Source organism: Ctenocephalides felis, unplaced genomic scaffold (genome assembly GCF_003426905.1).
Source record: "Ctenocephalides felis isolate EL2017-DRISC unplaced genomic scaffold, ASM342690v1 CF-g0.4_SCAFFOLD_01170, whole genome shotgun sequence".
Lineage (NCBI taxonomy): Eukaryota > Metazoa > Arthropoda > Insecta > Siphonaptera > Pulicidae > Ctenocephalides > Ctenocephalides felis.
Window position 1 is genome coordinate 39422706 of NW_020537324.1, and position 22347 is coordinate 39445052.

The 22347-nt window shown below is 28.5% G+C and overlaps 1 protein-coding gene across 1 annotated transcript in view; it reads right to left on the reverse strand.

Annotated features, from left to right (window-relative positions):
• Nucleotides 1-13967, reverse strand: part of LOC113368480 (3-ketoacyl-CoA thiolase, mitochondrial) — a 70382-nt gene extending 56415 nt beyond the window's left edge. The window contains exon 1 of the mRNA XM_026610028.1: nt 13810-13967. Coding sequence (XP_026465813.1) covers nt 13810-13828 — 19 coding nt within the window. The 5' untranslated portion in view covers nt 13829-13967. The remainder of the gene's footprint in view (nt 1-13809) is intronic.
• Between the last annotated feature and the right edge of the window lie 8380 nt (nt 13968-22347).

Below are 22347 nucleotides of genomic sequence, written 5' to 3' on the forward strand. Positions count from 1 at the left end.
GATCCACAAATTAGTAAGAATTCTTTACATAGTGAGGAGAGAAAATTGTGACATTTTTTAAAATATTGGCAATGTGTTTAGCGTAGGGCTTCCAATACCGTACAAAAATCTGAATACCGGTATTCGATATTTGAAAAATGAAATTCCGGGATCCCGGTTTTAATACCGGTATTGTCGATGAAAAATTAAATAGTTATATTTTTACTTACTTCAGTTGTTATATTAACAAATTATATATGAAAGTTCAGTTCAGTTGACATATTAACAAATAATATATGAAATCTAACAAATATTGTCCTGAAACGAGTACATATTATTTATTTATTACATAAAAAGTAGAAGTAGATAGAAACAAAAAACGTGCCAGTAAAAAATATATATTTTTCAATGTTACATTTTACATTTATAATAAGAATTTATTATTTAATAATATATTTAAGAAAAGAATAAATTATAATTCATGGCTAATGTTTTGCTCAATAAAATATGCTCTTAAGAAACATAAACAATCAATTGTTTGATCATCAAGCGAGGACCGAATTTTATTACAAATATAACCAGCCGCCGAAAAAGCTATTTCCGATTCTACACTTGTTGGTACAATTGTAATTAAGACATTATACATATTTTGTAGTATACATACTTGTAAAAGTAATTTCATCTTTTATTTCTTGTTCTAGACTTGGAGTTTTTTTTAACACACACACGGGTGAAGTATTTATTTTCATATTTTTTAATTACACACTAACTTAATTAACTTTGGTTTATATACTCACTTATAAATATCATAAGTTCAAATTAAACACAATATTAAACACACAATTCTTCATATAAACATTTATTTTCCCGCAACTTTGAGATGTTATCTACACGAAATTTACACAACTAGCTACTTAAAGTTACATTTCGGCTTTATATAACATTTTATTTAGTTTAAGGGAATTCCCTTGATTTTGAATATGATCAATAGAAATTCTTTATATGTGTGAGTACAAGTCAAGTTATTACCCGTTCGGATTTCTCGGGAATTACTGCGATGTGTGCAGTTCATCGATAAAAGATTATTACAATGTTGACTATTCTTATGTTGAATGCAATACAATTGAGAATATGATTCATTACGTAGTGTGTTTCTACTATATTAGTTATTAAATAATTAAGCGTTGGGCCATAACAATACACTTCGCAAATTCTCAATATGTTGTCAGCAACACGCAATTTAAACAACTGCCGTTCTTACTTATGTAAGATGCTTTATATATAATAAATAAAGAATTATATCTCAACGATTGTATATTATGTTTAAAAATCATTGATAGAAACGAGGCACGTGAACGCATAATAATTTTTTAAATGAACCGTTTTATTAGCTGGCTCTCACACATAATATATAAACAATCGCTTTATCTTGCCGACACCGCTTGTCGCTTATCTACACAATACATAGTTTGGAAACTAAATCTTGATATGTGTTTTGCGTAAGTTGAATTTTTGATAGAATACTGGTAATACCGTAATACCGGTATTATTTGCATCAATACCGGTATTGAATACCGGACAAAAATCGTCCGGGATCCCGGTTTTCGGGATTACGGAATCCCGGTATTGTAAGCCCTAGTTTAGCGATATTATGCTATGGGATGCACATTATCCCCTGGCATTATAAATCTAGTTTTACAAACGCTTGAAATTTCTATTTTCTCCACATTGAATTTCCGAATATATTTTTATGTTAGATATGTAGATGACACCTTCTTTATAATAGATAAAGAACAATCAGATGTTATACTCGATACTTTCAACAATTACAATAAGAACATTTAGTTCACACATGAAACACAAATCAACAATAAATTGAACTTTTTAGACATGACTGTACACAAAATTAACAATATTATTTGCACAAATTGGTACAGAAAACCTACATGGTCAGGAAAGTACCTTCATTACGCGCCATATTGTCGCAAAAATTATAAAGTCAATACAATCATTTCTTTGATAGACCACGCAGTCATGTTGTCTCACTCTTCCTTTCATATTCAGAACATAACATTAGTAACCAAAACTTTATTAGAAAACGAATATCCCCTCATCCTCATCATTGTTAGATTTATGTTAGGCAAGTCTTTTATTGGTAATGGAATTACCAATACAATAAAAGACTTGCCTAACATTACCAATACAATAAAAATTACCAATTGCCAATACAATAAAAGACTTGCCTAAAATACCAATAAAAGACTTGCCTAACATAAATCTAACAATTATCAATCCATCATCAAGTTGTTCCAGGACAACCATATTAAACCAACTTTTCACAGTATGCCCTACATTGAAGACTTATTTGATTATTTTGCCAAATTACTCAAAAAAGTAAATATCTTTATTTCAGGAACAGCTTTATATTCTTTTAAAGAAATGTTTTGAAAAATTAAATCCACCACCCCTCCTAAAATTAATACTAACATAGTTTATTCAATCACTTGCAAAAATTGTGAAAAACAATACATTGGCCAAACATCACAATACATCCATAAGAGAATTAGACAACATGAATTAAGCGTCATTCATTATAAAAGCCAAAGTTTCCAAGGCACTCTTGTCCAACATTCCGTTGAAAATTCACATAGTTTTACCTTTGAACCCAATATTTTATAAAGAAAATATTGTACTTTTAAAAGACTTTTTTCTGAAAGCAGTTTAATCTTTTTGAATTCGTCAAATTGTGTTAATAAAAGATCAGATCAGAATATCATTCATAATTCGTATCTAAATTTTTTAAATCTAATTAAAAACGATTAATCCTTTAATTATTTTGTGTGTATATAAACATGTATATATGTAGTTATATATGCATATCTATATATGTGCTTATATGTATGTTTTCGTATATACACTATATACATGTACTTGTGTGTATGTTCGTATATATAATTGTATGTACATGTAAATATGGATATATGCATATGTAGGTATGTGTGTATGCATGTATGTGTGTGTATGAGTGTATATGTATGTGTATATATATGCATAATAATATTTCTCAGTATTTTCTAAAGCAATACATTCCCATTTTTCGTAAACTATCAATACAAGAGCCATAAAAAATGATATTCGCCTAGGTCCGTATATATTGCCTACATCTGGCTGACAGAACTTCATTACAGTGTGTTACAAAGTCTTGTTAAGTCAAAAACATTTACAAACATTCTCGAAAAAAGAGTGTTTTTAACAAAATATTAGTGATATGGATATATAAATTATTACTGGTAAATAATTTTTGCTTCTCAATTTTATATAAAATCTTTTTTAGTCACTTTTCTTTACTCTTTACACTGGTACATAATCCATTTCTTTATAATTTTTCTAAATAATCTGTAATAACCATCATTAATTAATGTTAGTCAATAGTTTTAAAAAACATTGTCTTTGACAGAATAAACCTGATGATGGAACGTATCTAGTTCCAAAACGTCGTTATTAAACATCTTCAAAAAACAAATTGTTTTTTATTATTGGATTTACTGTTCAGAAAAGAAACAATCAATATATTGAAAAAATCCAGGACTTATCTATTGAATATATATATATATATATATATATATATATATATATTTTGTAGAGTTTCGAACAAGAATCCAAAAATAATACAAAATAAAAAACAAGAAAAGTTTTTAAAAAAACAATTTCTTTATTTAATTATTTGTTTATTGTCGACGTTTCGGAACTAGGTACGTTCCATCTTCAGGACATCTGTCAAGAAACATGATCTTGATGAGATTTTAGCAAACAATATGTTTAGGAAAAGAAAATAGATTTTTCTTAAATAATGAATTAATTGCAAAAAAAAATATAATAATGTACAGCAATATGATAATATGTTCAAAATGAAAATGATAAAAATGATAAAAATAAATGAGTGGATTATCAGAACAGGATATTAAACATAATAGAAAATTTTTTTTTTTTTAAAGTTATGGAAATTTTTTAAGAAAAGGTTAATGACAAAGTTGATTTAATTACCTGTATGTTTGAATATTTGTTAGCACTTTTTCACTAAACAAGCTTTTTTAACAAAAATGAATTTGTGAGTTAATTTTCCGCCGAATAATTAGATTTTGTAAATCAAAATTACTAAAAGATTTGTCTTTTTTAAAATTATTATTTGAAAACACAAATAATATTGTTCTCTGGGTGTTGTTCGATTGACTTTTGAAAATTAACTAATTGAAACTGGTGTGTCCTTTGTAACACGTGTAAACACTTGAACGAGAGATGTGAGATTGTATGTGTGTGTTTTTATATGTTAGGGTGTGAATACTTAAATTGTTGATCTTAAAAGGAAGTCGATATTAATTGTTTGTCAAAAAGTGTAAAAAATTTAAATATGAATCATGTAATAGGTTGTGATCTGATCTAATGTTGACACTGTTAGAAACATTTATGAGAATGAGACAACTCTCCGCGAATAACCTTCTAAAGATGCAACTTTCATGATATAAAATCTTTGGAGTGAAATTAAATGAATGGGCGTTTTCTATAGAGTGTTGTACTAGGGTACTTTTGAAATTTTTTTGTTTATGGTGGACTACACTTAGTTCATGTTGTCTCATTCTCTTGTGTACATATTGGGAGGTTTGTCCAATATATTGAAAAGCACAGTCATTACAAGAAACAGAATATACTACATTAGTATTGAGATTGGATGGGGTAGGGGATTTAATGTTCGTAAAGAATTGGTTGAAGGAGTGTAAGGATGAGCCTGATACTAAAATGTTTTCTTCTAACAAAATTTTGGCAAAATAATAATATAAATCTTCAACGTTTGGTATGCTGCAGTAAATAAGATTGGTGTTTTTGATGTTAGTACTGGTATTGGGAGAATTAATTTGTGTTTTTAAGAAAGTTCGTCTTTTTTGAATAACTGAATGAATGAGATTTTTTGGGTAACCATTTTCAATTAGAGTTATTTTTACTAGGGATAAATTTTGTGGATGGAAAGTTTGGTGAGACAACAAAATAGCATGGTCTGTAAGGGAAATAATAGTGTTTATCTTATAGTTTCTGGGACAGTATGAGGAATAGTGTAAGTATCTACCCGACCATGTAGTTTTTCTATACCAATTTGTTCGAATAAAGTTATTAGTGTTGTAAACGGATACATCCAAGAAATTAAGTCTGTTGTTATTTTGTAATTCATGTGTGAAAATTATATTATTGTTAAAATTATTGAAGAGATCTAGTACTGTGTTTATATGATTTTTGTTAATGATAAAAAAAGTGTCATCTACATATCTAATATAAAAGTTAATTTGAAATTTTAAAGTTGAGAAAACGGAAATTTCTAGTGTTTGTAAAACTAAGTCGATGATTCCGGGAGATAAGGGACATCCCATAGCTGCGCCTTTAATTTGAGAATAAAAGTTGTCTTGGCAATGGAAATAGGAGTAATTTAAAATAGTGTTGATAATATGAGTGAAGACTGTTTTCGGAAAGTCAGTAAAGTTACAAATTGTGTGCCAACGTTTATCGATTGAGTTTAGGATTAATTCATGTGGGACACATGTAAAAAGGTTGACCACATCTAAGCTTAGAAATAAGTGATTTTCAGGGATGTTGCGGTTATTAATTAAATTCACAAATTGGTACGAATTCTTGACATAATAGGGAGAATTGATTGTAACATTTTTTAGGACATCAGAAATGAGTTTCGAAATATTGTAAAAAGGAGAGCCAATGTAGGAGACAATCGGTCTGAAAGAGCATTCAGGTTTGTGTATTTTTGGAAGACAGTACATCTTAGGGGAGATAGGGTGTTGTATTTTTAGGTTAAAAGCAAAATTCTCAGAAATTAGTTTTTGTTTTTCAGATCATTGATTAATTTAAAAGCTATTCTAGAAAAACGTTGTGTGGGATCTTCTGTTAAAATATTATATGTTGTATCATCTTTAAGTAGGTTAAGGACGGAATTGTTGTAAAATTCTTTGTCAAGAATGACTGTGATATTACCCTTATCGGCTGGGCAAACTATAATATTATTAGATTTAATGAAAGCTTTAGTTTCTAAAATGTCTTTGTGGAGTTTCTTTAAATGAAAGTTTTGAAATTTATTATTTACTTTCTTTATATGTTTTACCAGTCTGTCACATAGTTTTGATCTAATGTTATTCTGTTTGTTTGTTTCAATGTTTCTAATGTTGTATTCAATATTTCTTAGAATTTTTATGAAATCTGTTTTACTGTATTTCTGAGGAGAGTATGCAAATTTTGGACCTAATGCTAGAATATATTTAACATTTTCTGGAATGTAAATATCAGTTTTATTAACTAACCACTTATCTGTACAAGATTTAGAGATTTTGAAGGGATAGTTGTCATCTCTTTTTTGAATTAAAGTTTTAGTTTTTTTAATGTTTTTCTTTAGTAGTATTAAAATGTTTGTTAAATTTATAGTTTTCAAAAGCTAAAAATTGATTTAAGAGGTCTTTTTTCAAAGTATTGGAAAGTGTATTGATTATGTTATCCAGTTGTGATTTCAAGTAATTTATGTAGATAAAAGTATTTTTTATTTCTAGATTCAAAACAGACATTTTCAGGTAATTAATTTGTCAGGTAATTAATTTGTAACTTTACTGACTTTCCGAAAACAGTCTTCACTCATATTATCAACACTATTTTAAATTACTCCTATTTCCATTGCCAAGACAACTTTTATTCTCAAATTAAAGGCGCAGCTATGGGATGTCCCTTATCTCCCGGAATCATCGACTTAGTTTTACAAACACTAGAAATTTCCGTTTTCTCAACTTTAAAATTTCAAATTAACTTTTATATTAGATATGTAGATGACACTTTTTTTATCATTAACAAAAATCATATAAACACAGTACTAGATCTCTTCAATAATTTTAACAATAATATAATTTTCACACATGAATTACAAAATAACAACAGACTTAATTTCTTGGATGTATCCGTTTACAACACTAATAACTTTATTCGAACAAATTGGTATAGAAAAACTACATGGTCGGGTAGATACTTACACTATTCCTCATACTGTCCCAGAAACTATAAGATAAACACTATTATTTCCCTTACAGACCATGCTATTTTGTTGTCTAACCAAACTTTCCATCCACAAAATTTATCCCTAGTAAAAATAACTCTAATTGAAAATGGTTACCCAAAAAATCTCATTCATTCAGTTATTCAAAAAAGACGAACTTTCTTAAAAACACAAATTAATTCTCCCAATACCAGTACTAACATCAAAAACACCAATCTTATTTACTGCAGCATACCATACGTTGAAGATTTATATTATTATTTTGCCAAAATTTTGTTAGAAGAAAACATTTTAGTATCAGGCTCATCCTTACACTCCTTCAACCAATTCTTTACGAACATTAAATCCCCTACCCCATCCAATCTCAATACTAATGTAGTATATTCTGTTTCTTGTAATGACTGTGCTTTTCAATATATTGGACAAACCTCCCAATATGTACACAAGAGAATGAGACAACATGAACTAAGTGTGGTCCACCATAAACAAAAAAATTTCAAAAGTACCCTAGTACAACACTCTATAGAAAACGCCCATTCATTTAATTTCACTCCAAAGATTTTATATCATGAAAGCTGCATCTTTAGAAGGTTATTCGCGGAGAGTTGTCTCATTCTCATAAATGTTTCTAACAGTGTCAACTTTAGATCAGATCACAACCTATTACATGATTCATATTTAAATTTTTTACACTTTTTGACAAACAATTAATATCGACTTCCTTTTAAGATCAACAATTTAAGTATTCACACCCTAACATATAAAAACACACACATACAATCTCACATCTCTCGTTCAAGTGTTTACACGTGTTACAAAGGACACACCAGTTTCAATTAGTTAATTTTCAAAAGCCAATCGAACAACACCCAGAGAACAATATTATTTGTGTTTTCAAATAATAATTTTAAAAAAGACAAATCTTTTAGTAATTTTGATTTACAAAATCTAATTATTCGGCGGAAAATTAACTCACAAATTCATTTTTGTTAAAAAAGCTTGTTTAGTGAAAAAGTGCTAACAAATATTCAAACATACAGGTAATTAATTCAACTTTGTCATTAACCTTTTCTTAAAAAATTTCCATAACTTTCAAAAAAATTTCTATTATGTTTAATATCCTGTTCTGATAATCCACTCATTTATTTTTATCATTTTCATTTTGAACATATTATCATATTGCTGTACATTATTATATTTTTTTTTGCAATTAATTCATTATTTAAGAAAAATCTATTTTCTTTTCCTAAACATATTGTTTGCTAAAATCTCATCAAGATCATGTTTCTTGACAGATGTCCTGAAGATGGAACGTACCTAGTTCCGAAACGTCGACAATAAACAAATAATTAAATAAAGAAATTGTTTTTTTAAAAACTTTTCTTGTTTTTTATTTTGTATTATTTTTGGATTCTTGTTCGAAACTCTACAAAATATACACAAATCCAAGACTCTACCATTCAATATATATATATATATATATATATATATATATATATATATACTAGATGACCCGACAGACGTTATCCTGTACCCATGCCTACAATTTTTTAATATAATATACGAATATTTACCGTTTACCTAAAAATAATAATTATTATTTTTTAAATTACTCTTCTTGCCAAAATGCATATACATTTATAATATGAGCGATGTTAAATGTAGAACTGCTTTAAACAATGACATGTCGTTTTTTGCAATTTTTTCCATTTATTTTCACAATATTGTTCATACATCTCAGTACTTCATAATCACATACATCCTGAAAAATTTCCTTAACAAACTTCAGAAAGATTTATCAAAATCTGAATAATCGTTTAGAAGGAGTATACAGTGAGTGCTTGTAATTTAATTTGAACTTTATATAATAGCAACAAAGCTCAAATTGATTCTACGTTTTAGTTAGAAAACGTTTGTATGTGAAAAAGAAAAGGGCTGTTTTTAGGGTCTTACCGGCAATTATTTGATTTTTTTCTCGCCGTAAGAACCATCCTTGAACTGCAACAATCATTTTAAAAAAAGAATTGCCCAAATTGGTCCAGGCGTTGTTCAGTTATGCGCTTACCAACACATTTTGCGATCCATTTTTATATATAAGATATATATTAACAAAGTCTAATAATCGGGCATAACATCAATAAAAAACATGAATTTCTTTCAAAAATTTATTTTAAATCCATACGTTTCAGCTATAATACTAGCCTTCATTCAGTGGAAACTAAAAATAAAATTAAAAACTAAAACAATTGAATTGGAGTGAAAAGAAAAAAATAAAATAGTAATTATTAGACTTTGTTAATACATATGTCAATATCAAATTCAGAATCATACAAATATATATATATATATATATATATATATATATATATATATATATATATCTTATATATAAAATTCTTCTGTAACAATGTAAGTTTCATTAATCCTCCTAAACTATAATTCGGATTTTCTTGAATCTTCCTGAAGTTTGTTCGGGAAATTTTCTAGAATGTTTTGATTCATAGAAATATAGTTAGATTGTAGAAATAAATGGAAAAAATTACAAAAAATCGCTTATCATTGTTTGCCCTTGAAAATATTTGAAGCTTAGTTTGACATTAAAAACAATTGAAGACTGTCATTTGCCAAACATTTCTATTCACTTATAGGCTAAGGCAATATTAAAATATAATAAATTCATGATTATGAATAAGGAAAATGTAATGTCTACATTAGTAATGCCGAAAAGCAGCTGAGATGTGCCAAAAATTAAATTAAATGCAAATGCCAAAAATTAGATGCAAATAATATAACATGCGTTTGACAGTCTGCGCATGCGTCTGAAGGTGCGTCCACACCTAACGAACGAACACGAACGAACATGTCGAACAAGAAAATACAAAGAAGAACGAACAGGAACACGAACGAACGCGAAAAATTCCAAACGAACTTAAACAAGCGCTTAAGAGCAGTGAGCGCTTGAATTTCGTTGTTCGTAGATGTTCCGTGAAACGTCAGTTTTATTATTGATATGAATGTAAGCTTTAATCATACGGCATTTTCACTGGTTTTTGTGTGATTTCTGTTCGTGTATATTTTGTAAATATACTGTAATAAATTATTCAATTAATTTCACTCAGTTTTTGTATTTAATATTATATTTTGAGTCGTTTTCTTTCCTCAGCATTCATATTCGGAGCAAGCTGAACATTCCAGGCTTGAGCCTAACTATACTCAATTTTCAAACTCTCATCCTCAACATATATGTTGAATGTCTATGTATGATAACAAGTTTAATATTTACTTGTAAAGACTGCAATTTCTTCTTTACTGCAGCTTCTGACATCCCAAACGTTCTGCCTACACTTTCCCAAGCATCGTTTTTTTTTCTAATAATTTTATAAAAAGGGTCTTTAGTCTCCCATATTATAGGAAAAAATTATTATTAAATTATTAAAACAAAAATGTTCGTTTGCGTTCGTTTAGACGTCCACACTGCACATACGAGTTCAAACATGAACGAACAATTCCCTTTGATGTACCGACAAGTTGCGGAACATTGCTCGCCATGTTTGTTTATGTTCGTTCGTGATCGTCGTGGCGTCCACACTATGCTGTTGCCGTTCGTTCTGGTACGTTCTTTTATGTTCGTTCGTGTTCGTTCGTTAGGTGTGGACGCACCTTGACGCGCATGGCGAATCGTGTTCTCAATGTGCACGTGGCTTGCTTTTGCTTGCAATAATTTTGTCTGCGCACTTTGCGAACAGATTCGCCGTACGAATTCGTGCAAAGAAGACGAGCCACAAGTGATTGCGCTCAAAAATATTCAATTTGCAGTCGTTTTGCCTTACTATACTAAGTCACAATACAAAAAAAATTATTTAGAAGTTTCATTGTGTCAAAAATTCATATGTTTGTCATTGGGTACGGAATATTTACTCAATGGAGCGCTTTCGGTCTGAACTTTTTTTACTGTTTTCCAATTCGTTTGGAATTTTGGAACTAGGTTCATCTTACTCTTCAGAAGTGAAAACAATTTAGACTCCTTTACCACTTCTCGGGTGGATGACATTTCTTTTCAGTGGTGTAATTTTACTTTTTTCAAAATAACGTTGGGTATCGATAAAAGAACTAATTATAAGAGAAAAATGTTTAATAGTTTTTCAAAAAAGCAAATACTTTTCAAGTTACTGGCTACTGAAAATTTGTTTCTTTTATGCGTTTTTCATAATTTTTTGCTAATATCATCAGAAATATACATTTTAACAAAAATCATGTAATGAACAAAATTATATCAATTAAAATCTTCATAAATCGCTATTTTATAGTGTTTTAGGAACATTATTAGGCTAAATATGAAAATGGGTTTTTATAGTGCTCAAAATAAGCTTTAAAATGAGTACTTCTGCGTGTAAAATGAGTAAACTATCATGCAAATAAAAGACGCATATAATGTTTTTTCATTTAAATCAAATAGTTTTTCAGTGCCATTTCCACCAAATTTAGAAATAATCGTATTCCATCTAGAAATAACTTAGTTTAAAAGATCTTGATGGATTCTAGAAAATACCACAACTTTAGTACAAACGATTTTCAAAAAACTCATGATTTCATGAAAAAATAAACCTTAAAAAAAACACACAATTTCTCATTATAATATCTCTGAAAGAATACGTATAAAAGTATATATATATATGAAAATTCGAGGTATTTTTCTGACTAATAATTGTTGTTTATTATTTTTCCATTACACAAATATTGATAGAGGTATTAATTAAGGACTGCGCGGCTGTCCAACCAGAGGTCTTTCGAGCCCTTTAACCCTTCGCCGTTTCACAATGACCGGTGATTAACCAATTAATGCGGTGAATGGTGACGGAGTGCAAATTGTTCCAAAATATCAAATAAATTGGAGCACAGTAAAAAAGTTCACAGAGCAATAATTTTGTTGATCGTAAGTTGAATAGAGCACATGTGAACAGGATTTGACAAATTAATTCACTTCAAATAAAAACTTAAGCAATAATGTATATTGATTTATTGGAGAAACAAATGTAATTCAGATATTAAAATTACTAAAAACCAGTTAAAATATGCTACAAAATTATAAAAATTATAGGCAACATTATTAAAGCGATTATTTTGGGTAGAAAAATAAAAGGTGATATTGCACCTCTGCCGCGAATGCTATATATTAATTCTTTCTGAATTTGTTGTACTTTTTAAAAGATTTCAATTTTCAACATGTGTATCTTATGCTATGACCATAAATCACAAAGGCAGACGATCATTTTTAGTGTGATAGATTTGGAAAATCAATGTTTTAGTCGTGAATAAACAAAAAATCATTCATTTATACATCCACATCTACAGGTATGACTAAAAATACTATATAACCCTTAAATGCAATAAAATAAATTGAGATATTGGAAATAAATTTGTTCTATAAATGGCAGTGTATAATTTTTAATATACAATTTTATTGAACATTTTTTAATATTTGTTAAATGAATAATTAAAGTGTTAACTGTGGGAATTGAGAACAATCATTTTATTTGAAGCAGATCTGCATTTAACATCACTCATATATTGATGTAAATAGTAATTCAAAAAACAGTAATTATTATTTTTAACTAAGCAGTAAATATTAGTATAAACTATTGAAAAATTGTAGACGTGGGTACAGAACAACGTCTGTCGGGTCAGCTAAAATATATATATATATATATATATATATATACACCCATATATAGATTATTTATAAATATATAAACCAATCCATAATCTCTTATACCAGGCACACCTGTCTGATTGAAATAGGGAAATGTATATATTTTCTAAATAAATAAATAAATGTTTGAAGTTATAAACAAATCAAATGTCAATTGCTCCAAATATTTACTGTTTAATAATATTATATTACTTAATTTTTGAATAATATCGAAATTAATAAAATTGTTTAATCACAACACTCACAATAAAATATCAAATTTTCATCCAAACCGCTCAAGTAAATTTCAGAAAATTAATTTTGTGAGGTAATGGCGACGACTGTCATTAACATTGCTAAAATATATATTATAAAGTTATGAAGAGACAAATATTAAAAAAAGTTAGTTTAAGTACTTCATTTAAAAGACAAATAATATAAAAAGTATATGAATCAAAATCAACTGTATAATATCACTTTAAACAATATTTCATTTTAGAATAATACTTTTATTATTATAATACTATTGCTACAATTTAAATTAATTAGTATATATTTCCAAAAAAATATATAGCGTTATAATATGTGGACTAAATAAGTGCAGAACCAAATATTAAAAAAATATGATTCAAAAAGATCAATACCAATTGGCTTTGTTAATCTGAAATATTTAATGTCAATTATTGTATTCGAATAATAAAACTGTTGCTATATCACAATGAATAGCTTTTCCAATATCACTTTTTTAAGTATACATTAATCAATATGATTCGAGGCAAACTGTATTGTTGCTTTTCACAGTTGTTATATGATTTACCTGCATTATCATTGAAAATCAAAGTCATTAATATATTATAAGCAAATAACGCATAAATAGTATATTGTGTAATTTCTTTCATATGCATTATCTATAGCTCAATCAATCTACTGTGTACCTATTAATATAAAATCGCTTCAATCATGACGCAAAATATAAATTTATATATAATAAAATAATAATATAATAATAGAACTTTACAAAGTAAAATTAATATAAATAATAAATAAAAACCTCTAGTTGCTGCAGACATTTTTCCAATAACTTAAATTACAATGCAGAACTTAAAATGTGTAATTGCGTTATCAACAACAAAGCACTACTGATTAATTTAGCTAACCATACGCTCGCAATAAAGAAAGTAAAGTCCAAAATTCAAAGACCATTTAATGTTTGTTTAGAATTGATTCTGTTTTATTTATATGAATATGATAATGATGACGTTTGCTCATCGACATTAGCCCCATCTTTACATATTCAGTTTTCTTCCACCGTTTGAGTAAAGTGAAGAAATGACTCTAAGCAAAGAATCACACCACAAATTTAATCATTGTCACATGCAAGACCGCATGAGGCATAGATAAGTAAACAAGCATGGGGAGTTATCTTCGAGCAAATGCGCGTAGCACTGTTTTCGTCTTGAGTAGTGTCAATTTTTAAAAACAGATGGCTCATATGTGCGCAATTTCAACTACAAATTGTTCGTGGTTCGTGCAAGTAGCTGTCAAGTAATTGATCGCTGTACGAATAACATAATTTTGTGAACTCGTATTATTTCTAATTAATTAATTGTGTTTAAGTGAACATTTAAGTGAAATTTAATATGGCAAAGTGTTTTTATAGTACCCAACAAAGTGTCCAGTGCGGGTTAAAATATTCAGCTATTCCAATACCGGTAAAATAAAAAGGTATTTTTTTATAATAATTGCAGCAATAATTATATATAATCAAGGTACCTGCAAATTGCTGCAAAATGCACGAACAAGGCGCAGGAGTGCTTTTGACATCCAAGGAATGCATGACGCTTTCAAAATTTTATTCAAGGAGATACGATAAGAAGAATTCATAAACAATGCAAAAATTTAAGGAACAAATTGTAACAGAGTATTAAATGTTCCAAGAAGTGTTCAAATTTAAAAGGAAGAAAATTCACAGCCGAATTTAGGTCTGTACAAATAGTCTCCAAAGGCCTACTATTTTTGGAGACAAATATTTATTTTGCCATGTCCTCAAACATTGAGAAAGTTGCATTTAGAGATACAATAATATAGCGGTGTTAATGAGTGTCTATTCAAAACTTTAGGTTGAGCTATTTCTCTTAAAAAGTTTTAGTAGTAGATACTGTGTTTTGATGTTTGATGAAATATCATCATCTTCAGAAATGTTATATGATTGGATTGAATCTCATATTGTTGATGTTGAAAAACAGTTATTTAGTATTGGTTTAAATGTTCATGAACGTAAGTTCATTGTTATATTTACTAAGATTGTCTATTACATTAGCAAATGTAAACACTTATAAAGCGAGTATATACCATACATAATATTTTAATGTATTTTGATTGCAGATTAGTATTATAATATTCTTCAAATAAAACTTGAGCAGCATCCCAATATAATTTTTAAATTCAAGATATATCTGTTACCGACCTTGGGAATCAAAAATATTGCTTTTATCTTTCAATTCATAAACAATTGTATATGCATAAAACATTATTCTGTTCATTGTAAACACTTTGTTGATCTTTTATGGCAAATTCAATGATAATGTTTTCATGATGAAACATGGTTAAATGTAATGTTATAAAGTACTCATATAGTAACTATTCAAAGGTTTCGTTAAATGCAACTTTTCTATTAATTCATTAGATAGCAAAATAACTATTAAATGCAGAATTAATGAATAACAATGTTTCGTAAATGTGTTTTAATCCTAGGAATTTTGATTTCTGTTTGTAAAGTATTTGTACTTTTTAACAAATTATCTGTTCTTTTTAACTTTTTGAATTTTTGTATTATTTATCATTCCTTCTAAATTTGTCATTTCATTGTGTGCTCTTGTGCTTTTAGTTTCTTCTTAGTTTTTAAGTTTTTAATATATTAATATTAGTCATTAAGTAATTAATGAGTCAGTTATTTCTGCTTAGTTTAGTTAAATACTTATGTGGTTTTCTACACTTAGATCTTTAGTTTTTGAGATATGATTTATTCATAATTATGGTATTATAATACTTATAATTATGTATAATAATTATTATATTTTTAAACATTCCATAACTGTAATTATAATTGTTAATATAAACATAATTTTAATTGTTCTTTAAACATATGTAATATCTTTGAAAATATATATATTTTGCATTTCGTATGATTTGTTCTTATTTCCAATATTAAAAATTATTCAGGTTTTTTAGGCTGTATACGATACGTATAAATTTAGAAGTGATATCAGGGGTTAATTTTAATATTGCACATGCGCTGCCATCCATTTTTAAAAAGGGTATGGGCGTGTTTCCATACAGAATTGGCCCCACCCTGGTATTTAAATAATTTTGATGCCATTTTATAGGTATTTTCGAGAAAATCCGATATACCAAATTTCAAATCCGTAGCTCATCATTTGGCCGAGATATCATTGAAAATGTGTGAAAGGGGCCCCTTTTTTCAAAGTCATTTTTTGTCGCAACGGTGAAAGATATCAAAAAACAAATAACGGGATTATATTCATATCCATGTCTACTATATTTTTAATAACAAATATTGTTTAATAATTATTTTTTAGTGCAGGAAAAAGTGAAAATAATTTTTCTTTTTGAATTTTCGGGTAGTGCGGTTGTTTGGACTAATTTTTAATTAGCATCATTAGAACGGCTATTCAATTTTCTTTTAGTGTGCAAAATTTTGTTTTATTTCATGTGGTAGAACAAAATCAAAATTAGAAAAAACCTGAGCAAGTACACGCTCGCGCTCATATAGCACCCGCGTAAGTCGTCTCTCATTCGTAACGACTAGCAACAGCATTGCTCGCCGCGCGTCTTGATAAATTAAAACATTTTTAATAAAACACAATATATATACATTTATATTTTGAATAATTATATATTTATGTGTATATGTATAATAATAACTATATTTTTATATAATTAAATATATATTATTTATATATTGCACATCATTAATGATTTATCAATTAATTATTACTTATTAATTAATTATTAATTATTATTTATTGATATTAATTATTAATTATTATTTATTGATATTAATTATTAATACCACTAATTAAATAAAAAATAGATTGATAAAAAATATACATAATAATAGTATATCGGTATATGATTACTATTCATGCTACAGCGCAGTGTATACAAATGCAAGTAGACTAAGTTAGTCATAAATACATATATTAAATAATATCTTAAAGTTTTTTTTAAATTAGATAATATATAAGAATATATTGAATAGAATATCTCAACCTATAAATACTCATAATAATTATTGAACTACTGCACTATTGTGTATCATCCTTAATTAAAATATTTGAAATTTTGCCCGCAAAAACCACACATCAGATAAGAAAATACAGACAGCATAAAACTAATATAATTTTGGAATTTAACTAATCACGAAGTTTTTGATAATTATTAAATAAATATTGCTCTTTTTAATTTTTGTGTGCTCTACACCTTTGTACCAGTTGATTTTGCAGTTTTCTTATATTTTAGTGTCAATTCAATTTTATATAATTTAGTTATCACCACAATACAATATATAATTATAATGCCGCGAAATTTAAAATATTTTAATTAAGGATGATACACAATAGTGCAGTAGTTCAATAATTATTATGAGTATTTATAGGTTGAGATATTCTATTCAATATATTTTTATATATTATCTAATTTAAAAAAAACTTCAAGATATTATTTAATATATGTATTTATGACTAACTTAGTCTACTTGCATTTGTATACGTTGCGCTGTAGCATGAATAGTAATCATATACCGATATACTATTATTATGTATATTTTTTATCAATCTATTTTTTATTTAATTAGTGGTATTAATAATTAATATCAATAAATAATAATTAATAATTAATTAATAAGTAATAATTAATTGATAAATCATTAATGATGTGCAATATATAAATAATATATATTTAATTATATAAAAATATAGTTATTATTATACATATACATATAAATATATAATTATTCAAAATATAAATGTATATACATATTGTGTTTTATTAAAAATGTTTTAATTTATCAAGACGCGCGGCGAGCAATGCTGTTGCTAGTCGTTGCGAATGAGAGACGACTTACGCGGGTGCTATATGAGCGCGAGCGTGTACTTGCTCAGGTTTTTTCTAATTTTGAATTTGTTCTACCACATGAAATAAAACAAAATTTTGCACACTAAAAAAAATTGAATAGCCGTTCTAATGATGCTAATTAAAAATTAGTCCAAACAACCGCACTACCCGAAAATTCAAAACGAAAAATTATTTTCACTTTTTCCTGCACTAAAAAATAATTATTAAACAATATTTGTTATTAAAAATATAGTAGACATGGATATGAATATAATCCCGTTATTTGTTTTTTGATATCTTTCACCGTTGCGACAAAAAATGACTTTGAAAAAAGGGGCCCTTTCACACATTTTCAATGATATCTCGGCCAAATGATGAGCTACGGATTTGAAATTTGCAGTAACAAGAACAAGAAATATACGAGTTTAGACAATATTATACTGGGTACTAGTGTTATATTAACTGTTTTTATTCAAGGATAGTTTTAAGAGTTGAACAAATTATGGATATGGTAATTATTTTCGAGAAATTGCAATAACATTTATATCATTTTGAATTTCTTAATTTTCTTTCAATTTCAAAATAATTTTTTCAAACAATTTTTTATCAAGGGTTAGTTTTTAAAGGTCTAAAAAGAGTTAAAAATTCGATAATCAAGTTAGAAAGCATAATATATTATTTACTTTATACGTAATTCTTATTATATCATACCGAAATTTATTTTTAAGTGTTTTTTTTCAATTAAGGTTGTTTGAAGGGTTTTCAGGTTTTCACGGGGTTGAAAATGATTTTATTGCAAGGTAAATGTATTAAAGAATATTTTTTAATTATATCCTTCAATATTAAAAACGTTTTCTAGCGATTAAAACGGCTCAATATCCACTTATTTATTAAGGGGTATCAACCCCCCGGGGGGTGGTGGAATTGTTTTCACTTTTAAACTTGAGGTTAAGATGAACCTAATTCCAAAATTTCATGTAATTCGGAGCACAGTCAAAAAATTCAGAGGTTATACCCTTTTTTCCTCTATGTTTACTGCACTATGTTGTTGGTAAGTCACTAGTGTATAATATATATAGAAAGGGACCAAATACACTTCCTTGTGGTACTCCTGATAGTATTTTATGAAATTCGGTCTTTACTGTATTCATTTTTACCTGGAATGTTCTATTTTCCAAGTAAGATTTCAGTAATGAGAAATACTTTTCTGGTAAATATTTTTTTATTTTGTGGAATAAGCTTTGATGCCACACCTTGTCGAACATCTAAGAATAAGCGGTTGCAGTATACCTTGTTTTCTAGGGCCTTGTTAGTAACGTGTACTATGCGTGTACTAATCTGTGAACTTGTTGTATCGTTGAGTGTTTTACTCCTAAATCCAAATTGATGTGATGGAATCCAGTTATCTATTGGTGTATCATTGTTAATTCGTATTAGTAAGATTCTTAGATTTTAGAAATTATTGGTAGTAGGCTAATAGGTCTGTAGAAGGATACACATGACAAATCTTTACCAGACTTAGGTATCATTAGTATTTGAGCTGTTTTTAAATTTTTTGGCCAGTAGCCAAAAAAATTCTGATGATGGCATTAAAAATGTATGTTATAAGGACTATCGTTTTCCTTGGAATTTTCTTCAGCATCTTGCCTGTTATAAGATAAAACCCTGCAGATTTTTTCGAGTTCAATGCTACTATTTGGGAATACACTTTCTTGGGACTAATTGGTTTTATTGGTTGATGTTTCTCAATAGGCTTTTGCAGTATATTATCAATTTCAGTATCATCTGAGTTGTCCGTAGGCTGAAATACAGGTGCAAGATGTTCAGCAAATAGTTGAGCATTTTGCTCATGAAGTGTTTGGAGTTCTTCTTATCGGTAGCGCTGGTAATTTGGGTTTTTTATGCTACGTATTGGCTTCCAAACTGAATTATCTGTTCTAGATAGGTTGGAGATAAACCGTGCAAATTCTTCTTATTTGATTTGCTTAATTTTCTGTTTATTTATTATATTTATTTTTGTCGTCTGGCCTATGATTTCTCTGCCATTTAGATCTGGCATGCATTTTTTCTTGTATAAGGATTTTGATTTCCAGGGGAACGTCCTTTTCTGTCAGCACAGGTTCAATTTCATATTTCCAACTAATTCATTAATAACCTTTACAATGTCTTCGTTTTCTTGGAGCCTAGTTTTTAGATTTGTACAGCCATTTAATTTATTTCTGTATGTCTCCCAGTCAGTGAGTCCATTGTGTAGTTTTAAAACTTGTGGTTTTGGAACCGTTGTAATTCCCACTATTAAAATAACTGCTAAGAGATCCGATGACAGGTCGAAGCTGGGTTTTATGTCATGAAATTTTTTGTTTTATATATATAATTTTCCGAAGGCCAGTAGATAGGGGATCCTGTTGAGTGAAATGAGTAATTGTGTTTAGTAATAGTGTTAAGAAGTTCTTTTCCTTTTGTTGTTATTAGTCGAGAATCTCACATGGTATGTTTACAAATTGTAGTCGCCTCCTGCTATGAATCTAGTACCTAATTTTTTTTAAAGAAATCTTCGTAATCTTTCGTAAGTCAGGCCGTTTTATATTATGACGAGGTGGACAGTAAAGCGCTGCTAGTGTTATATCGTAGAGTTGAAGTTTAACTTTTATTATTGTGGCTTGCAAGTGATTTTCCTTATGCGAAGGGCGGGAATAACGATCTAATTTGCTTTTGACTAATATCGCTGAGCCTCCGTGAGCATTACCGTGTGGGAACCATCTATATAAGACGTTTGACAACTAATGGCGTCACAAGTTTATGCCTCAACTTCAATTGTGTCACCGCTTGTGGGACTCGCCTACGTTGCACCAGATGTCACCACGCATAGCGCAACACTGAGAAATCCTCTTTTACCTCAACCACTCAAGGAGTCAACAACTACTAATCTGGGACCACGGACAGTAGCCAGCCAGAAGAAGAAAACAAATTATGATTTCAATGTGAATATATCTTATATAATAAATAATATTTTATTATAATATCTGAGTTATTCAATTGGAAATATATGTGGAAGATACCCACAACCGTCAGGATAATTGCATTGATACGTTGTATAGTTTGGTATAGTAAAATACGATAACTCAGTAAAATGTCAGTAAAATGTCAATATAGTTTAATTTCAAAAATGTTATGATTTCAAATTTATGCCGTATTAGACCGTTAGCATTCCACAGAGCTATTCTCAGAAACTGAGCCATTAATGATTCTATTTGTTTATTAAAGTAGTGAGCATATTGAGAACCATACTGTTTTGATGGATTAGTTGATTGCACATTTTTTTGAATTCATTCAAAAATTCTGAAAGTTGATTTGTACCTTATACGTTTTCATTACTATGGTTATTGTAGTTATTATTATATAATGTCTGTGCGACGATATTGACCTTGTTGTGTATTTGGCATAGTAGTTCGAACTGGAGTACCTGGATCAACAATGTTTATATTTTGATGTCGAGCTGCAAACGGATTAGTAGAGGCGCTAGAAGAAACTTGATATTTTTGTCTGAACAGTTTTTGATACACTGGACACTCACGGTAATTTGCGGTGTGGTTCTGTTGACAGTACAGAGTGATTTGGATTGTCAGAGGATTTAACACAATCTAATGTATTATGGAAATCTCCACATCGGAAACATACATGAGGTCTGCAGCAATATTTTTTATATGACTAAATAATTGAGATCTTTTGCACTGCACTATTGTTTGATTATTATTTGGTGGGTCGGTGCGAATTATGTGGTTGTTTTGTAATTGAGTATATGTCTGTATTATTTTTGTTAGGTTCCAGATGCAGATAAAAAAGATTAAACGGTTCTTTGGTTGTACGATTTATAATATTTGTTACATTCCTAACGTTGTGACCTAATGATTCAAATGCATTTTTTATTTTAGTTGTGTCGGTTGTATGATGTAGATATCTGATCACTACCCTGTAGGCCGGTTCCTCTTTTAGTTGATTAGTGTGATGCCTCACCTTGGTTACACGCAGATATCTAGCTAGTGTTCTAAACACATTGGAATTTATGCAAAATATTTTGACCACATTGTCCTTTAATGTACGCACGAGATAATCATTCGATGATATAACAGTGTTTATTTCTAGTAGCATGTCCTTCAGGTCATCTACGTCATAGATAAAGGGCGGTGGTTTCTGTACGGGGCTATAAGTATTATTTTCTTGAATATTGTTGTTAGTGTTTTGTAGTGTACTATTGTCATTTAGCGGTGCTGTTTTGTGGGATGATTGGCGCAGCGGATAACTTACGTTTTTTGCTACTGTTTTGTGGTACTGACTTAGTTTTTGGAACACTTTTATGTACACTTAATAAATATAAATATAATGGCACTCTGTGTATTTAACACTCAAACTGTAACACGACTTGTATTTGAATTTTAGATGTTTACCCATCGGC